The sequence below is a fragment of the Hypomesus nipponensis genome, chromosome 9, assembly GCF_054491055.1.
Source record: "Hypomesus nipponensis isolate SF chromosome 9, ASM5449105v1, whole genome shotgun sequence".
Taxonomy (NCBI): Eukaryota; Metazoa; Chordata; class Actinopteri; order Osmeriformes; family Osmeridae; genus Hypomesus; species Hypomesus nipponensis.
Window position 1 is genome coordinate 14840996 of NC_140369.1, and position 18830 is coordinate 14859825.

The 18830-nt window shown below is 48.2% G+C and overlaps 1 protein-coding gene across 2 annotated transcripts in view; it reads right to left on the reverse strand.

The window, feature by feature from the left end:
* Positions 1-6886: 6886 nt before the first annotated feature.
* The window catches only part of pax7a (paired box 7a), a 47661-nt gene continuing 35717 nt past the window's right edge, over positions 6887-18830 (reverse strand). For both annotated transcript variants that reach the window (XM_084704187.1, XM_084704186.1), the window contains exons 8-9: positions 9867-10107; positions 6887-8210 (exon numbers count right to left, since the gene is read on the reverse strand). In XM_084704187.1, the coding sequence (XP_084560313.1) occupies positions 8095-8210; positions 9867-10107 (357 nt within the window). In that variant the 3' untranslated portion in view covers positions 6887-8094. The remainder of the gene's footprint in view (positions 8211-9866; positions 10108-18830) is intronic.

The window sequence follows — 18830 nt, forward strand, 5'->3', positions numbered from 1 at the left end:
GAGGTCTATGCCCAGGCTTCACGCCTGTTAGAAGCCCACTTCTCGTGAGAAAGGGCTTATGTATGTTGCTCCTCCCGACTCATAGTTTGTTCCTCACTTAGGCCCGCCACTGTTTCTCCACTCATTTACATATTTGCCATTAATATTAATTAGTTTGAGAGCGCCGCTCAGATTGTAAATGTAAATCAAGCTGGGCTTCACAGGGAGGTTTATCTCACTCACATCTCTCAGATTCATAACTTCACTTGGTGATTTTTCTTTTTTCTTCCTCTCCTTTTCAAAATCCTCAAGGGAAGGTGTGCATTGATGTGTGTGTATGTGTGTGTGTTTTAGTGTGTGTGTGAGTTTTTATGATCCATGTGCCTGCGTGTGTCGTGACGATGAAAACTTTGTTGTGTGTATCATAGTTGGAGATGTCGTGTGTGTCAGACAGTATTGGTATTTACTGTAACATTGTTCTTTGTTCAGTCACAAGCTAAACCTGTTTCCGATACTAACAATACCTACTGTTGGCCACAAACAATATCTTCCTGCCAAAAGCAGGAAAGATGAACAGTATGTTTTCAAGGTTGTGTAGGGCCTCTGTGTCTATCCATCTACCTGTGTGTGTCTTTGTGTGTTCATGTGTTGACAAGCCTGTGTGTCCATGTCTGTGTGTGTTCGTGTGATTGTGCGTACACTTGTGCATGTGTGTACGTGTGGGTATCCGTGTGTGTGCGTGTGCGTGCTTGCTTATACTTGTGTGCAAATATGATACCTGTGTGTGTCTCTGTATGCATGCATATATGTGTGTGTATGCACACGTGTGTTCGTCTGTGTGTGTCTGTGTGTGTGTGTCTGTGGGATCCCGGAGGTGAGAAGTACAAAGCTGGGGCTCAGGTACGCAGCATATTCCAGCATAATTACAGGATTTGAGGGGATTATTATACTGTAAGTGCTGTCATGGTGACAGCTGGGAGCTTTTTAGGCCCTGTGACACATAAGCTGGAAGAATAAAACCAAGACCCCCGAAGCATCTCTTAATCATTCCCCAGCATGCTCCTCCTCGCTGCTCTGAGCCCTCCCCGAGACTCCACAGCCAAATTAGAATACTATTATCACATCCTTTAATCGTATATATTTTGTCTTTTCTTTTAAAAAAAAATCTTTTTTTAAGGATACATGCATTCAAAGCAAACCTCAAAAGACGTTATTTTTAAATGTAATCTTTGAAATATATTATTTATTTTCGGGGCTTAAAATATCTAGGTTTTCTTTTGCAGGGTGGAGGTGCTGCCGAAGAGTGCGTTTAAAATGGCTGGCGTTCCGTCCTCATCACCTTCACTTTCCCTCTCCTCCCACGGCACATGCTGTCTCCGTCTCTCCGTCTGCTGCCTCCTCAATGAAAGAGTTTAGATTACAGAATGGCCAGGTTGATCTTTATAGCCTAAATCAGATCTAAATCTCAGCCTCGGCAGCCATGACAGCGTGTGGATCAGTGGGGCTGGGGATGGGGCTGGGGCTGGAGTCGAGGCTGGAGCTGTAGCTATAGGGCTGTGGCTGGGGCTGAGGCTGGGGCTGGGGCTGGGGCTTGAGAAGAACCTAAGGCTGGGTCCGGGCTGAAAGCGAGGCCCGAGCTGGAGTAGGAGCAGAGCCTCCTCAAGAGAGAGATAGCGACAGAGAGAGGGGCCTCTCTCCAGTGGAGCTCAGGAGTGTCATTTCCATCCCTGTGATCTAAACAAACCCATTACCGGTAGGCAGCCACGTGGACGTCAGCCTGGGCAGGACTCAAGCCCCGAGCCCGGGGCACAGGGACCGAAGACTGCAGCAGGGCCCAGGAGCTAAGCCAGCGTGGTACTTAGACACCTTGGATGGCCATAGGTCCACATAGGGGGAGCAGTGGGAGCTGCACAGCACACGGGCCACTCTGGTCTTTATCTGAGACTCTCCAGAGAGCCGAGAGGAATCGGCTCCTGTGGACTGTGTTGGTTTCCCCCGCTCCTGTAGTCAATCAATTAAGGGATCAAAAGAGGAGAAGAGGGAGGTGTCACAAAGCTTCTTCTGCGACACCCAAACACACACACACATAGAAACACGTCCCACACACATACACATTTAGGCATCCACATGCACACACACACACACGAGACACACGTGCACAAACACACACATGCTGTCCTGCTGCCGTTCTGCGTGGCTGGGCTGTCACCTTGTCCTGACAGTCAGGATAGATTGAAAAGCAGGCAGACAGGCAGGTAGACAGTCAGGTAAACAGACAGACAGACAGACAGACTGGCAGACAGGCAGACCGACTGGCAGGTAGACAGACAGAGAGATAGACAGACAGGCAGACCGACTGGCAGGCAGGCAGACCGACTGGCAGGTAGACAGACAGACAGGTAGGCAGGCAGGTACATAGACAGGCACACAGATTTCCACACAGTTTTATCTGGACACTCAGCGAACACACTTAGTAAGAATTAGCTTGGCTGGGGGGTGGGGGGGGGGGGGGGGATAATTGTACTGTAATTCTAAATGGTCTTCCCAACAGCCCACCATGAAGACATGGAGGGACAGAACCCTAAACTTCTCATCCCATTCTGTGTGATTTCAAGGTCAATACTTTTTAAATGCATTTTATCATGGGGAAGACTTCACTTGATTATTTCCTCTCTGTGTCCTTCATGATTAAACCATAGAATTCTACATTCAATTTTGCGATTACAGTATTTTCCAATTGCTTAAGCACAATTTTGAAAATGGCTCACTTTGTCAAAACACAACAAACGATTCACACAACTGGACACACAAGTAGCAGAACACCTCCAATCTTTTGCAAAATGAAGCACTTCATTCAAAACTATAATATCATGTATGAAAAACAATTTCTGTCACCGTATGCCACACACATAGCACACTACAATTGTACTCTGGTTGAACCAGTTACACTGTAGTGCAACATTTTTACACTAACTATTCTTTTCTAATAATATTATCTGCTTGATTTTGTCAGAGATATTGTTCCAGTAGAGTACGTATAAGTACATGAATATGTTGACCAAACACAACACACAAGACTAGTATTGACACTGCTGAACATATTTACTGTATTTCTCCACATTGTCTTCTTAAAGGTTGCATTTTGCGCAGAAAATCAGAACAGAAAATCAGAACATATTTCTGAAAACTGTATAGTAGGCTACAACACAGCAAATACATTTGTGGAGACAAATAAAGGTATTCAGCAAATACAAAACAATACATTGTTTAAATCATGGACTGCTGTGAATGTGTACAAAGGACTGATGTAGTGCATATAGTAGGCTACATGTTACTGTACTGACAGTAGAGAACAGTAGTTTTCATCTTTGCTCTTGTCGAAATGACCAAATTACTGTTGCAACAGTATATCTGCTGAGGTTGGGCTAAACTCTCAGTCCAGCCTCTTTCAATGTTGCCCCATGGTTCACAACATGGTCAACCATGGTTCAATGGTGTTGAATCCTCCACAGGCTCCTCCTCTATCCTTCTTCCTGCAACTTTACCTTCCATTTTTGATGAGGACAGGTACTGACCTGTTGCCTTTTACGTATAGTGCTTACATCTAATTGCAGTATTATGTCTACAGCCCGTGTTTGATCCATTCCTTCACGTGTAGCATTTTACAGGGTAGTGTCTAAAAAAGGCAATGAAGTGACATAATCTTACATTTCTGTCTAATGTAGAATAATGTGTTTTGTGATTTGCAAAACTCTGTGGGCCTCATTTACTAACAGGATTGCGCCCATTTCAGGCGTAAAATAGCGATTTCTCCCGTATTTTAACTGAAGTTGACTTACTGCTGTCACATTTAGAAAGTTGTAAACAGAAATTCACATGTAACAGTTCATGTGTAACTGCCTGTGCGTGATCTTATAGTGGAACTATAACCCCACAATAATTGCAGGCATATCTTATATATTACTAATGTTCATAAAATTAGCAAAAATGCTGTTTGTTCAGAGTATCATAATGTTTGTTCATTATTATTAATCTACTCAACACCACTTTATTGATTGAACGATGAGAGCCACACCATGCAGAAATGAAGCATGCTCTGCCTGTTGTTCATGGTGTGAAATGGCCAACCACTCTTCAATGAACTACAACAGGGACAGAGAAGGTTCTCTGACCGATGATTGGCCATGCAGCTGATAGTCATTTTGCTGCTGCGTAATGGCTGCTAGCCGCTGCTAGCATACCATAGAGATGTGCTCTCTCTGTCTGTGTGCATTCAGGATAATTCAAGAGCACACAGGCCCCAAGCCAGGTCCAGATCCAGGTCTAGGGTCATTAAAACTGTCCTGTCTCCAGTTATGATCCCATATAACTGCATCTGTCTGTCTGGGCCGGAACCTACTGTGTGATGAATAAGTTGTATTGTATTGTACTGTATTATATTGTATGGTAGGCTGTTTCAAAGACAGACAGACAGACAGACAGACAGACAGACAGACAGACAGACATATAGAGTATATGCAGACAGACAAGCAGGCAGACAGGCATATATACAGACAAACAGGCATACAGACAAAAAATATATAAAAACAGATAGACAGGCAGGCATACAGACAGGCATACAGACAGATAAAGACAGACAGACTGACTGATTGGAAGAGACCCTAACTGGACAGAATAAATGATTTCCTACAGCTGTGCTCAGCAGCAGGTCAGTCCAGATGACCAACTTGGCCAGTGAGCCAACTATCTCTCTCACTCCCCCTCACTCCCCCTCTGTCTCCCTATCTCTCTCTCTCTCTTTCTCTCTCACTCATTTCCCCCCCCCTCTCTCTCTCTTTCTCTCTCTCTCTCTCTCTCTCTCTCTCTCTCTCTCTCTCTCTCTCTCTCTCTCTCTCTCTCTCTCTCTCTCTCTCTCACTCCCCCTCTGTCTCTCTCTCTCTTTTTCTCTCACTCCCCCCTCTCTCTCTTTGTCTCTCTCTCTCTCACTCCCTCTCTGTCTCTCTCTCACTCCTTTTCTCTTCTTCTTTCTCGCCGTTGCATCCCCCAAAGCACATAATAAACTTCTTGTGCTATGTACATACACAGGACACCACATTATCAAGTAAAAAAAGACCATTAGCATGTCAGTTTTAGAGATTTAATTCATAACAGTTACGCCAGTGTTACAGTAAAGACAACAGGCTGAAGGTAGTAAATACCAATACAAGTTCCCACTACTCTAATACTTCATACAGCCAAATAAATTATACCATGGTAATATACACACATGCGGAACAGAGAGGGAGGAAAAAAAACACAGATGTCAAAAAAGCAAGTCAAGTTAAAAGTGAGCAGGTTCTGTGTGAATGGGGGTGAGGGCGGGATGAGGTGTGTGTGTGTGTGGGGGGGGGGGGGGGGGGGGCAAAGGAGTAATTGTATGCTTTAAATATCCAAATGTTTGATTGGTACAGGTGTTAGAATTGAGTTGGCAGACTAGAGGCTTTTCAAAAAAAAAAAGAAAAAAGTTATTTTTCAAATATACACAAAACAAAACAATGCCTTGACAATTACAGCCTTGACTCTTCCCAGCTCTCTTCACAATACTGGACATTCAGGGAGGCTTATCTTCAGGGGCTCTTGAGACGTCTCTGGCCATCTTCTACCAAGCATCTAGTACTGAACCACTTACTTTTAACACTATCAGGGGCAGAGTCCAGATGAGCTCTGATTGGTTGAATCCAGAACAGCCAGGTTAACAGCTCTGTCTGACTGGTGAAGTCCAGGTGAACCCGGACCATAGCTCGGTCTGATTGGTTGAGTCCAAATGAGCCAGGTCCACAGCTCTGTCTGATTGGTAGTTTACTTAGTCAAGTACACTATTCACAGAAACTCCAGTGGTTATCATCGGAATCCATCTGTCCAATTTCGTCTCAGTCAACTTTTTTATACAGTTCATCAAGTTCTAATGGAATCAAATGTATTTGACTAATTTATACAATTTCTTCTACATAATTGGGCGCAAAACACAGGTTCCTTTGACAAAAAAGGAAATCCAAACAGTAGAATACGACAGAAAAACAAGAAAAATAAACCAGTTGAGAAAACAGAAAAAAAAAAACATTTACTTCCGCAGATCCCTTTCCTTTCATCTTTCACTCGACATTGTTTTCTGTTTTAGTATAAAACATACTCTTTATAAACAAACGATGCACTGTCCGCAGCTTCATCTGCTGTCCAGTTTCCATTTCTAGGCGACGGAGGACTGAATCTTCATAGCTGAGGTGTGTGTGAACCTTAAGCTCACTCACTGAGACCAGCGGAAGTTGTACACTCACACACACAAACATACCTCTGAGATAGGAGTCAGCTCTTTATAGACGTCAGGAAGTCGTCCCTGGATGCTACACAAATGTCCTCATATTCACTATTCTTGTTGTTTTATTTTCTACATGTGAGTGACAGGAAGTGCGTCAGGGCCAGAATGTAATGTCCAGTGGATTAGGGGGTTAGGGGGCTGGGGGGGCACCCCCTGAGCAAGGTCCTGTGGAGGAGTTACCTGTGCCCTTTCACAACTGACTGGATTACTTGATTGGCCAAAGTGCACGTGAATGGCACAGCTTGTGTATTCTAAATCTCGTCACGGACAGGGAAGGAATGCTTTGGCATCAGTGCCCGTCCGAGGAATGTCCCGAAGGAATGCATTACTTGGTCCAGAGAACTGGGAGGCTTAGACAGTATTATGAGCCTTAAGAAACATGTTAATTACTCCCAGAAAATAGACAACCTGGCTGGTAACCGGAAGGGTCATTGTGAATTAGCCTTGATATTATGTTGGTCTGATTTAATCAGCTTGACTCTGTTAAAACCACAGACTGTGAGAGTCACTAGAATGTGGCGGTCTTGGTAGGGGAGGAGGGGGAGGAGGGGGAGGAGGAGGGGGCAGGGATGGGGGGAGAGGATGAGAGAGACTGAGGGTGAGGGTGGATTTAGTCCTCCTTGGCAAAGTCCAAATTCCTGAACAAAATACAGTCATTTCCCCAATCCATTTTTTTGGAAACAATGCTACCCCCTCCCCATGGACCAGGGCTGAGGATGGGATGGAGGCATGGGGCGGGGGCGTGGTAGGAGGGACAGCGGGGGGAGCAGGGATGAGGAGGGGGGGGGGCTTTGGATGCCGAACGACCGCTAATTCCCAGAAGAACCAACCGAGCCAGACTTCCCACAGAGTGGCCAAGTTCTTCAGGAATGTCAAGTTGACGATGAAAGCGGGAAGGTCAAACCGCTCAGGAACATGGCTGCCCTGGGATCCGCGGGGACGAGCGGCGGCCTGGAAAACAACGAGCCTCTCTGTCTGACTAGGGCGGACGGGAGGTATGCACACACACACACACACCACAGGCTCACGCACACACACACAGAGGAGACACACACACACTCCTTCTCCACATTCATCTGTTTCCTTTCCACACCAAGGGGCTATCAGAGATAAAAGAGCTACACATGGAATCATTAAGAACAACAGAAATCACATTATTTCAAATGAGAACGGCAACAATCATATCAACAATATAGATTTAAAACAAATGAACAAAGGAATGATGATCATTCGAATGATATTGGCTTTGTGAGCTACTATAAACAGTATGGTCAGAGTTCATGAGAGGGACGTCCTCATCCACATGTGTCCTCTGGGGGGGCTGAGCCAATCAGAGGCGTGTTTGTTGACGGGTGGCGTAGCAGAGTCAGTGTTGAAGCACGGGAATGGAGACGGTAGGGCCTCCTGGTGGCTGGCACTGGGATGAGGACATGTTGATAGGAAATCATCCCCATCTCTCAGTCAGGATCCCAGAACACACACTCTCTCTAACTCACACACACACACATGCACACAGACACACTGGCTGACACTGTGGCTGGGCCAGGAGGGCGTGTGTGTCTGCTAAGCGGTGTAGCTGCAGAGACAGCAGCCGTGTGTGTGTGTGTGTGTGTGTCCGTGTGGGTGGATGGGATTCAACTCAGGCAGAGCATGGTTTGATTGTGTGTGTGTGTGTGCGTGTGTGTGTGTAGAGGTGTGTGTCTTGGTGTATGTGTGTGTGTAGAGGTGTGTGTATAGTGGGGTGTGTTCTCTCCAAGGGCTCAGTAAGCCTGTCCTGTCTCCACCTGGAGCAGACCCAGGACTGCAGAGTGATCTCCTAGCTTCATCCTCCTCTGGGTGGAGAGACTCACGTTCTTAGCCAGGTAGTCCACAGCAGCTGCAACACACACACACACAGGCAGGAAACATGTTAGACCAGGTCCAATATACGGCACTATACACCACGGATGTATTACATACCGAAGTATGTTAGATTGGAAGATAAGACCAAAAAACAAACAAACATGAAACACACAAACACACACACAAGCACACAGAGGGTGTCGACAAACAAACAAACACACCCACACAAACATCGAGTGGAAGACGGAAACACAAACACAAACACGCCGTGTAGCCAGACTCAGACACAAACACACAACACCAGACACAAACACAAACACACACCACCAGACAGGTGGTCCGCCCTTGAAATCCATCCCTTCCTCTTCTCCTTATATGCTACTCAGTCTGGATTCATTTCTCTCTCTCTGTCTGACTGGGTTTCAAATGAGCTGTGGCAGGACACAGTGTGCAAAATAGAAAACAATTTAGTGGTTGGGGGGAGGGAACCACCCTGAAACCCTCTCCTGTCTCCTGTCTCCTGTCTCCTGTCTCCTGTCTCCTGTCTCCTGTCTCCTGTCTCCTGTCTCCTGTCTCCTGTCTCCTGTCTGTGGCTGGCATGGCCTTGGCACAGAGCATGTGCCTCCTCACACCGCCGTGCTGTCAGTCAGGCAGGCCCCTCCCTGTGTGTGTTGGCTATGCCAGTCTTCATTACAGTTGGCATCTCAGATTTCATGCCCTCCGCGTCCCCGTGCCCGCTCGTCTCCCAGGGAAGACAGCCTCCCTCTCTCCTCTCCTCCTCTCATTAGCTCGCCCACTGTGCTCAATCACCAGGCTAATTAACCTCACATCAGATCACATCCTCACCACTGTCACTCTCTCTCAGTCTCTCTCTCTGTCCCTCTCTCTCTCTCTCTCTCTCTCTCTCTCTCTCTCTCTATCTCTCTCTCTCTCTCTCTCTCTCTCTCTCTCTCTCTCCCTCTCTCGCTCTCTCTCTCCCTCTCTCCTCTCTCGCTCTCTCTCTCCAGCTCTCATTGCGCAACAGCACACACAAGTGATTACAGATCCATGCGTGATTATAACACACATGTACAAAGTTCATAACCACCCAGATGCACACAGGCGCACACACACACACACACATCTACAAGGGGAAGTGCACTTCAGTTTCTCCCCCGATCACGGCTTGCGACAGCATCAGTCAATAATTATGCTAATCTAATAAAGCCAAGTCTTTCCTGCCCTGAGGTGTGTATGTGTGTGTGTGTGAGAGAAAAGAGAGAGACGGCGAGGGAGAGAGGTGGGCAAAAGGACACTGTGGCCCCTAAGGGTGTGTCGTTGCCTTTGAAGTGGCCCTCTCCTCTTTCCCAGCCAAGTGGAGCGGGGTGTGACTAAGTTACCTCTGGGGGAGGAAGCTTTATGAAGAGCACGTGTCTGTTTCCATAGACTAGGGGGGGGTCAAGGGTCAGGGGTCAGCACGGCCGGGGTGGCGGTCAGCACTTCCTCTCACGAGAGTGCGACTGACACTGGTTCCTTGAGCGGCCAGTGGAGGATGACTGGACAGCAGACAACACGCAACACGACACATCCGACGCAACACACATCCAACACAACACACCCACACACACACACACAAACACACACACACAGACACACATAGGCGTACTCTATGCACACACACCTTCCCTCTGACTCCAGACGCAGTACTCACTCTGTCCGTACTGGCTGTACTGGTATCCGGCGGCGACGGGGTCCACGCTGTAGCTGGTGGCGCTGTAGGTGGGGGGGCAGTAGGACTGGGACGAGGCCAGGCTGTCCACCCCCTTGATGGAGTCGGAGCGCTGGCTGCAGCTGGCAGAGATGGGGTTGGAGTCCAGGCTGCCGTGGAGGGGGGAGATGGAGAAGTCGTGCTGGGACTGGGAGGCGCTGGGGTTACTCAGGATGCTCATCACCTGGGTGGGGGGGGTGGGGGGGGGAGGAGGAGGGGGAAGGAGGAGGGCTGTTAGTTATAGAGTCGCCAGCAATCGCTAATACAATGAATACAACTGATGGCTCGTTCACATTAACTGAGCGAAGATAGAGAAATAAAGAGGGGTTGGTGGGGGGGGGGGGGGGGCAGAGGCATGGAAGGAAACAGTGAAAGAGAGGAAGTAGAGAGATAGAGAGAGTGCCCTTAGCGAGCTCTACGGTGCCAGTGTTGCCAGGGAAAGCTGTGCTGGGGGAACAGAGGCTCCCAGGCTGACACCAGCCCCAGGCCTGGTGCCAGACAACCCGTGTCCTGAACCCTGATTCTGGGCCTGAAGTCTGGGTCCTGGAGCCTCAGGTCTAACACCCTGGGGCCAGAGCTTGGGGCCTCATGCACAACAAGCACTCAGGGACTCCCTAGCTAATCTTTTGCCCCTAGCCTTCCCATCTCATGAATAGTAATGAGTCTGGAACTGGTAAATGATCCTCTCAGATCCTCCTTCACAGAGAAGGCTGCAGCCGCCAGCCTCGCCAGCCTTAACCCAGCTTGGCTGGCTACCACACTGTCTACGATGTTCACACTGCAAAAAGAGCATTTCATTCAACCCTCCAATCGAGATGAGTATCGTAATATTAATAGAAATTCAATGACAGCAAGAATTGACCATGTTTTGGGTGGTATTATTGACTTGCTTCAAAGTGATAGTGCGTACATCTCAGACACAGGGACTTGTAATACGTGTGGTTGGTGAAACTGGTCTGATGCCAGGCAGGCCACTGTCTGGTTCCATTTCTATGTTTAAATACATTTGTGTGTCAGAGTAGGGTTAAAGGCCGAGAACTACGACACCGCCCATAAGGGATTCCATCCTGGTTGCCCGGGGCGACAGCCCCCATGGTCTGAGGGTTGCAGCCAGGCTTGCTAGGCTGACTGGGAACATGGGAAGTGTTTACTTGAAAAAAGAGGGAAATAGGGGACTGTGGGGAAAGAGAGAGAAACAGAGAGAGACAAAGAAAAATAAAGAGAGAGGGACAAAGAAAGAGAGAGAGAGAGAGAGAGAGAGAGAGAGAGAGAGAGAGAGAGAGAGAGAGAAAGAAAGAGAGAGAAATAGAGTGTGAGAGAAAGAGAGAGAGATAGAGAAAGTAGGAGAGGTCCCACACATGCTTCTCCTCTGCAGCATGGAAGCATCCTTCGACATCAGGTTCACGTTGTGTCTCGCTACGCTCAGCTCACCTTTGACCTCTTGGCTGCTAAACCAATTAGACCATCATGGAGGTGGTTACACAGGTCTACACACACACACACACACACACACACAGTGTTTAGGCACAGTTCACACAGCCAATACCATGATAGGAAACTGCCTGTCTCCAGAGTTCACATCGAGACAGCCTTTGTACTCCTAAAAACACACACACACACACACACACACACACACACACACACGCGCCAGCAACACTGCTGCTCAGAAATGCATGGCCAGGAACCCACGACAGCACAGAGGGAGAATTAATCTTATTCAACAAATTAATCATATACTACAAAATGTCTCTCAGGAAATTTGAAGCACTTGAGGGGACATAAAGGGCTGGTTAGCCGTTTCCTAATGTTAATACAATCAGTGGGGGAAAAAAAGAAACAAAAACTGCTCCTCTCATCCTACATTTACAGAAAGACAGACAGACAGGTCCTGGTCCGACTCCTGATGTTTATGTGATGCTGTGATTGTGTGTGTGTGTGTGTGTGTGTGTGTGAGTGTGTGGGTGTGTGTGTGCGCGCATGTACATGTGTGTGTGCATTTGTGCATGTGTGTGTGTGCACGCATTGTGTGTGCGCGCGTGTACATGTGTGTGTGGAGGCAGCTGCAGGCCCCGAGACAGATCAAGTCGTCAGCTAATTGAAGCTTGATTACATCTCATCATTGTTCTAGAACACTGATCACTGATGCTCCTCTAACCAGCCACGATTACGGAACTCGGTACCCAAACATCGGCCCTTCTGAAAACCACAAACATGAATATTGTGTGGGCTGGGGTGTGTGTATGTGGCTGAGGGGGTTGGGGTACCCTTGAGTTGTCCTCTCCAGAAGCACTGGAGGTGATGGTGCTGGTGGAGTTGGGCTGGAGGGGAGGGAAGGTAAGCTCCTCCACTGGCCCAGGTTCATGAGAGCTCTATCAGTAGTGTGTTACTCTGCTTTCACACAGCTAAATCTAAATCAATGCCATTTCGCCGATACCCCCTGTTCGTCCTTCTTATCTGATGTGAGACCTGATAGGTCTAATCTGGAGTGTCACCTGTCAGGCTGGAGTGTCAAACACACTGATGGTCTCTCTGTCGGCCTGTTGGTCTAGTCTGTCTACCTGTCTGTCTGTCTGTCTGTCTGTTTGGGTGTGTAACTGCTGGCTAGCCTGCGGCGGTCAACCTAGCTCTCAGACAGTCCTACTCCACACACTTAACACCTCCCTCACTTCCTTCCTCGACTCCCCCCTCCACTCCACACAGCGAGACTCCTCCCTCCCTCGCCCCGCTCTATTGTTTCAGCCCCTCTCTCCCCTCCCTCTCTCCTCTCTCCCCTCCCTCTCTCCTCTCTCCCCTCCCTCTCTCCCCTCCCTCTCTCCCCTCCCTCTCTCCTCTCTCCCCTCCCTCTCTCCTCTCTCCCCTCCCTCTCTCCTCTCTCCCCTCCCTCTCTCCCCTCCCTCTCTCCTCTCTCCCCTCCCTCTCTCCTCTCTCCCCTCCCTCTCTCCTCTCTCCTCTCTCCCCTCCCTCTCTCCCCTCCCTCTCTCCTCTCTCCCCTCCCTCTCTCCTCTCTCCCCTCCCTCTCTCCTCTCTCCCCTCCCTCTTTCCCCTCCCTCTCTCCTCTCTCCCCTCCCTCTCTCCCCTCCCTCTCTCCTCTCTCCCCTCCCTCTCTCCCCTCCCTCTCTCCTCTCTCCCCTCCCTCTCTCCTCTCTCCCCTCCCTCTCTCCTCTCTCCTCTCTCCCCTCCCTCTCTCCTCTCTCCTCGCTCCCTCTCTCCTCTCCTCCTGCCCTCGCTACAGTTTACTCTGTGGCCCAGTCTTCGTTTGTTGTTTGAGTGTGTGTGAGTGCTGCCAGTGGAGATAATGTGAGCCAGGACCTAGTTTAAAGGACATTGCCCGGGGCGTTGCCCCCCCCCCCACACACACACACACACACACACACTCTCTCTTATGACAGATAGATTACTTTATAAATAATAATAAAAAAAGTAATTAATTCTCTCTCAACTTCTGAGCCTTGTAGCCTGCGGCGTAGTGAATGGAGAGCTGCATATTGATACAATGTGCATCCTTTCAGATAAATAAATAGAGCATTTCAGAGACAAAAAAGAGGTTCTTCCCTTCCCTGCTAATTTCTTTAACAGTCAAATTATTATTTCTGTAAATGTTCAACGAGACTTTGCTCATTGTTGGACTCCTTGCTTCTGAAGTGAACTATCTCGACAGCCAGGCTGGGAGGAAGACATTCACTGAGGCATCTTGTTTCTCAGGCAACAACACAAGGAATTTAATAGGATTTGGTTGTGACAGTACACAGACAACACACTAATGCCTGAATCCATGTCAATCTGAGAGACATGTTTTCATGTTCCCGTCTAACGTAGGCAAAAAAAATATTGAATGTTGGCTACACAGTATAGTACTTTTCCAGTCACATCATGCACCTGTCCATTACAAGAGACGCAAAAACGAATGTGTTTCCCAACAATACATTGCAGAACAATTTCAAGACAGATTTTCAAAAAGATGTGTGTGTACTTTGTGATCACATTTGACATAAACAACAGGAATTAGGAAAGAGAGGAGAGAGGACACAGACAGTGAGTAGTAGAGAAAGGGGCGGGGAGAGGACATAGAGAAGAGAGACAGTGAAGTCATATGCAGAGAGTGGACGAGAGCGAGGAGAGAGAGAGGAGTGAGAGAGAGAGAGGCTTTGGGAGAGTACAAAGACTGGGGCTGCAGGACGGTGCTGGCCTGAGGGCTAGCCTGGCTGCAGAGCTGATAGCAGAGGGGCGCCAGCCTCCACGCCAACACAGCCCTCTCCCCAAACACTCCCCCTTAATCTGCGCAAGACTGGATTAGCTCCTCTGTCACCGATCGCTCCCCGTTATGCCCAAATGGAATGCCCCCCAGACGTACCTTCAAGTTAGGCAGGGGTCAGTGGGCCAGGGAGGCTGAAATGAGCAGTGGAAATGTCTGGAAGCTATCTGAGGGCTGCAGAGTAACATCTTGCACCTGGGCTGATCTGCCAGCCTGATACAGGGTCTGGCTGGAGAACACTGACGACACACCATTATGACACCACTACTCAGGTCCATGTTTTCAAGGCCAGGCCTGAGGCTGGGATTAAATGTTGTCTAATTCGAGAGCCTCGGACTGAAGCAGATTCAGTGTCTGTAATCTGTCTGGCTTGTTTTGAAGAACTCCAGGAAGTTAAACAACAATTTCTAATGTGGGGACCGGCTTTGACGGACCGTAAAATATTACGTGGGAGGAAAAAAGTGTTTATGACATGGTGTGAGATTTTAAATTCTATTTCGTTGCGGGCCTTTCTTTGGTCAAATGAAAAACTGCATTTAGGCTGTGCTTCTAACAAAGTCAGATAAATCGAATGTAAAGCGATGGCATCATTTTCTGCTTGAAAGCGACAGGGGGAGTTCAGCACCAAAAGACCTCTCCTCTCCAAACCTCCCAAACCATCCCCCACACAACTCCCAACCCCCAACCCTTTAACCTCCCACACCACCCCCAACCCTGCAACCCCATCCCCCCCCCCCCCCCCCCCCTCACAAACACACACCTCTCTCTCACACAAGAGACGGACAGCCCAGCGGGCAGCGAGGCCCCTCATCTGAGCAGACAAAATGACTATTTAAAAATAACAGCGATTGCATAAATTGAATTAGAGCGTTTTGGTCACGGCAGAGGTGGCGGTGGCAGGGAGGCCAGGGGCGGCCAGGGGCCCGGAGGGGCGGGGAGGGGGCCCTCTTGGTGGCAGGCAGCAGATGACGGCCCTGGCCTGCATGTCACTGCCGTAATTGGCTGGTGCACGTTAATCAAAACTGAAAAGGGTCTTCCGCCAAAGCTACGGCGGGAGGAGAGAGAGACGGGAGAGAGAGAGAGAGAGAGAGAGAGAGACAGAGAGAGAGAGAGAGAGAGAGAGAGAGAGAGAGAGGCAGAGTGAGAGAGAGAAATATACGCCTTTGAAGCTAGAAGCGTGTGGGTTGTAGGGAGGGAGGGGGCGTTAATTGTGTTCAATTAAGATCCTGATTGGCACTGACAGAATCTGGGCATTGACAAGGAGGCACAGATGAGGCCGATTAGCAGGCATTGGAACAAGCTGTCACTTCTCACAACATGTTAGCCAGCCATCCAGCCACACTATCCCCCTGTCCTTCACCACAGAGCACAAACACACAATCAACAAGGCTGTTTTATTTGACAACATTTCCCCACAGTGAGTCTTTCTTTTTAGGGGGGGGGCACAGAACATCACTGAAGGGTGGTGAAGGGTAACAGTTATTTCTGGAAGTATTTCTCAGAGCACCATCCTCTGTCTTCTCCTTCCCAGTCCTGTTTGGTGCTGTTGAGAACCGCACTGCCTGATGCTGCCTCAGCCTCGCTGTTAAACGGCCCACAGTGTGAGTCTGGCCTCTCGCTAACCAGAGGTTAATATGCCGTCTATTGGGCTGCAATTGGAGAACGTGTGGGGAGCAATCCCCTATTCTCTGCTAGTGATATGCTTGAGTTACTATGGGATGGATTCAGCCACAGGGAACAAGAGCAACCCCCTTTCACGCTCACACACACACGCTCACACACACACACACACACACACACTCACTCACACACACACTCGCTCACACACACACACACTGAAACTCCTCATCTCGCACCAGCGCCTCTGCCAAATTAAACGGCAGATTTTGTGATTCCAGGAGAGCGGTTTCAGAGTGCCAGATTCTGTGTGTATCTGTGTGGGGGGGTGGGGGTTGTTTACGTTTGTGTGTTTAGAGTGTGTTAGTGTGTGTTGAAGAGTGTGTATTTAGGGTCTGTCTGTGTGTGTGTGTTGGAGCATGTGTGTTTAAAGGCAGCAGCTCTGTGAGAAAAAGCAAGGGGGGGTGGTGGGGGGGAGGAGAGGATCTGGTGGGGGAGGGGTTTGTTTGCTACAAACAGCAGGGGCCAGGCCCAGTGAAAAATGTCAGGTCAAATTGTTCTTGACAGTGTTAATATCAGCACCTCATAGCCATAATTACATGTAAATAAATAGTGAAATAGCTCTCAGCTGGAGACTGAGAGGAGCGAGCTGGAGTCAGAGACAACCAGCTGGGGACCCCACTAGAGAGAGGGGAGGGGGGGCCGAGCGAAAAAGAGAGAAGAACAGGGTGGGTGAGAGAGAGAGAGAGAGAGACAGAGAGAGAGACAGAGAGAGAAAGAGAGAGAGAGAGAGAGAGAGAGAGAGACAGAGAGAGAGAGAGAGAGAGAGAGAGAGAGAGAGAGAGAGAGAGAGAGAGAGAGAGACAGAGAGAGAGAGAGAGAGAGAGAGAGAGAGAGAGAGAGAGAGAGAGAGAGAGAGAGAGAGACAGAGAGAGAGAGAGAGAGAGAGAGAGAGAGAGAGAGAGAGAGAGAGAGAGAGAGAGAGAGAGAGAGAGAGAGAGAGAGAGAGAGAGAAAGGGCAAAAAGCGAGAGAAAGAGAAAGATGGCCAGAGACAGCCAGAGAGAGTATCAATCACGTCCATGCACCTGTCAGAGTAGCATCTGGAACTAACAGGAACCACATGCAGCCAGACAACATCCTGAAGCTCAGGCTAGCAAGGCAGGTTCACCAGCCCACAGCCCTGCCATGACCCTTGACACCACGACCCCCGACCCCTGGGAGAGAGGTCACACTGCGCATGCCTCGCCTGCCACTTCACCTGCCCCCTCTGCAGTCTGGGCTACAATAACAGAAACAAGAAAAAAAAAACTTCTAGCAATATTACAATAATTACCTTTTTTATGAGTACCATTACGAGGGAAATATCCACTGTTACTACTCTAAATTCAACGCATACTGTACCCCCATGTATACTGCCCACTTGTGGAGACACTACAAAAAGAGTAGTATGCACAGACTGAATGTTGCCTATACTGATGGCTTGCAGATGCTAAGGGTACCGCGATGGAGCGATGCAAGCCAAATGTTTGTTAATGCGGATGTGCTCAACTGTACAGCTGCATGTGCAAACTTACAACCTCTATGAAAAGTATCATCCTGGTACTGACCAATCCGTCACTAAGTTCAGTACAATACTTTTCTAATATGTGGACTCACTGGCGTCTGAGCCTCCTCAGAAAAAGATGTACCTCGTGATTTTATGATGTGCTTGTCTGTATGTTGTCTTTTAATCTATGTAGCTTATGATGATGATGATGATGACTACAGCATCTACCACTAATAATGATAAAAGTAACAAGGAAAATTATAAAAGAAGGTTGTATGTACAGAAGTACGCTCAACTCAAGAACATTCCAAATGTTCATTCAAATCTCATGTAGAATATAATGCCACAAATCTATGGAATAAAAACTTCTTGAGCATGTTTCACAGTGTTCGCCTCTGTGTAATTGGTATTCAAGATAGGATCAATGTGAGTGCTCATACTTTAATAAAGGCAATAGCATTCTCCATCTTATGGGCCTTCTCTCTGCATGGGACACACAGTGTGAGAATTGGTCTCAGTCATTTCCTACTTAAATCCCCATCTTCTAGGATTTACTGAAATTCATATTGGCTGCCTCTGCAAGATAAATGTAAATCGCATTCCCTTATATTTACTATTTATCAGGATGCAGCAGCTCACTTTCTGCAGGAAATATCTCTCACCCGCACACAAACACCCTTGCATTTAAATAACATTTTTATTGTCCGCCGTAGCCTTTCATCTGGGCGCAGTGAGAAGGACTGGCTCTCCAGGGGAGAAAGATGGGGGGAGAGAGAAGGAGCTGGGTGGAGGGAGAGAGCAGGAACGAGAGCGAGAGGAAGAGAGAGAGAGAGAGACACGGAGGGAGAGCGAGAGAGAGCGAGAGAGAGAGAGAAAAAAAATGAGTGTGTGTGTGTGTGTGGGGGGGGGGGGGGGAGCAACAGCAAATCAGACACACTCTTGGCAAGACACGCCGAAACAGAGGAGAGAGAAGGTTGGAAGGTGAAATACGAGATGGGAAATAAATAGAAACCATATCCACATTTATATATACTGGAATGGATGGAAAGGAGCCCACTGGCTTAACTTGGCTACTGAAGGTGTAGGCAGAGACATGGAGATGGGTCTGAACAACAGCCCATGGACTAGTTAGCAAAGTTAAACATCACAGCCCAGAGACAAGTTATCAAAGTTAAACATCACAGCCCAGAGACTAGTTATCAAAGTTAAACATCACAGCCCAGAGACTAGTTAGCAGTTAGTCGGAGAAACTGTATGACCTCAGGAAGAAGCTTGTACTCTTCTACAGTCAGGCTGTATAACCTAAAGCTGCCATGGGATGTTTGTGATGTGAACCAGACACTTCTGGCGAGATATGTCGTACAGCACATACACTATTTGTTTCTCTGGGATGTGGGATGAGAACTGCAGCTTAAACTGGCTATTCGTTGTTTATTTGTTATAAATAGCTAGTTGGTTCCTAAATCCTAGCTCCTTGTTCCTAGCTCCTAG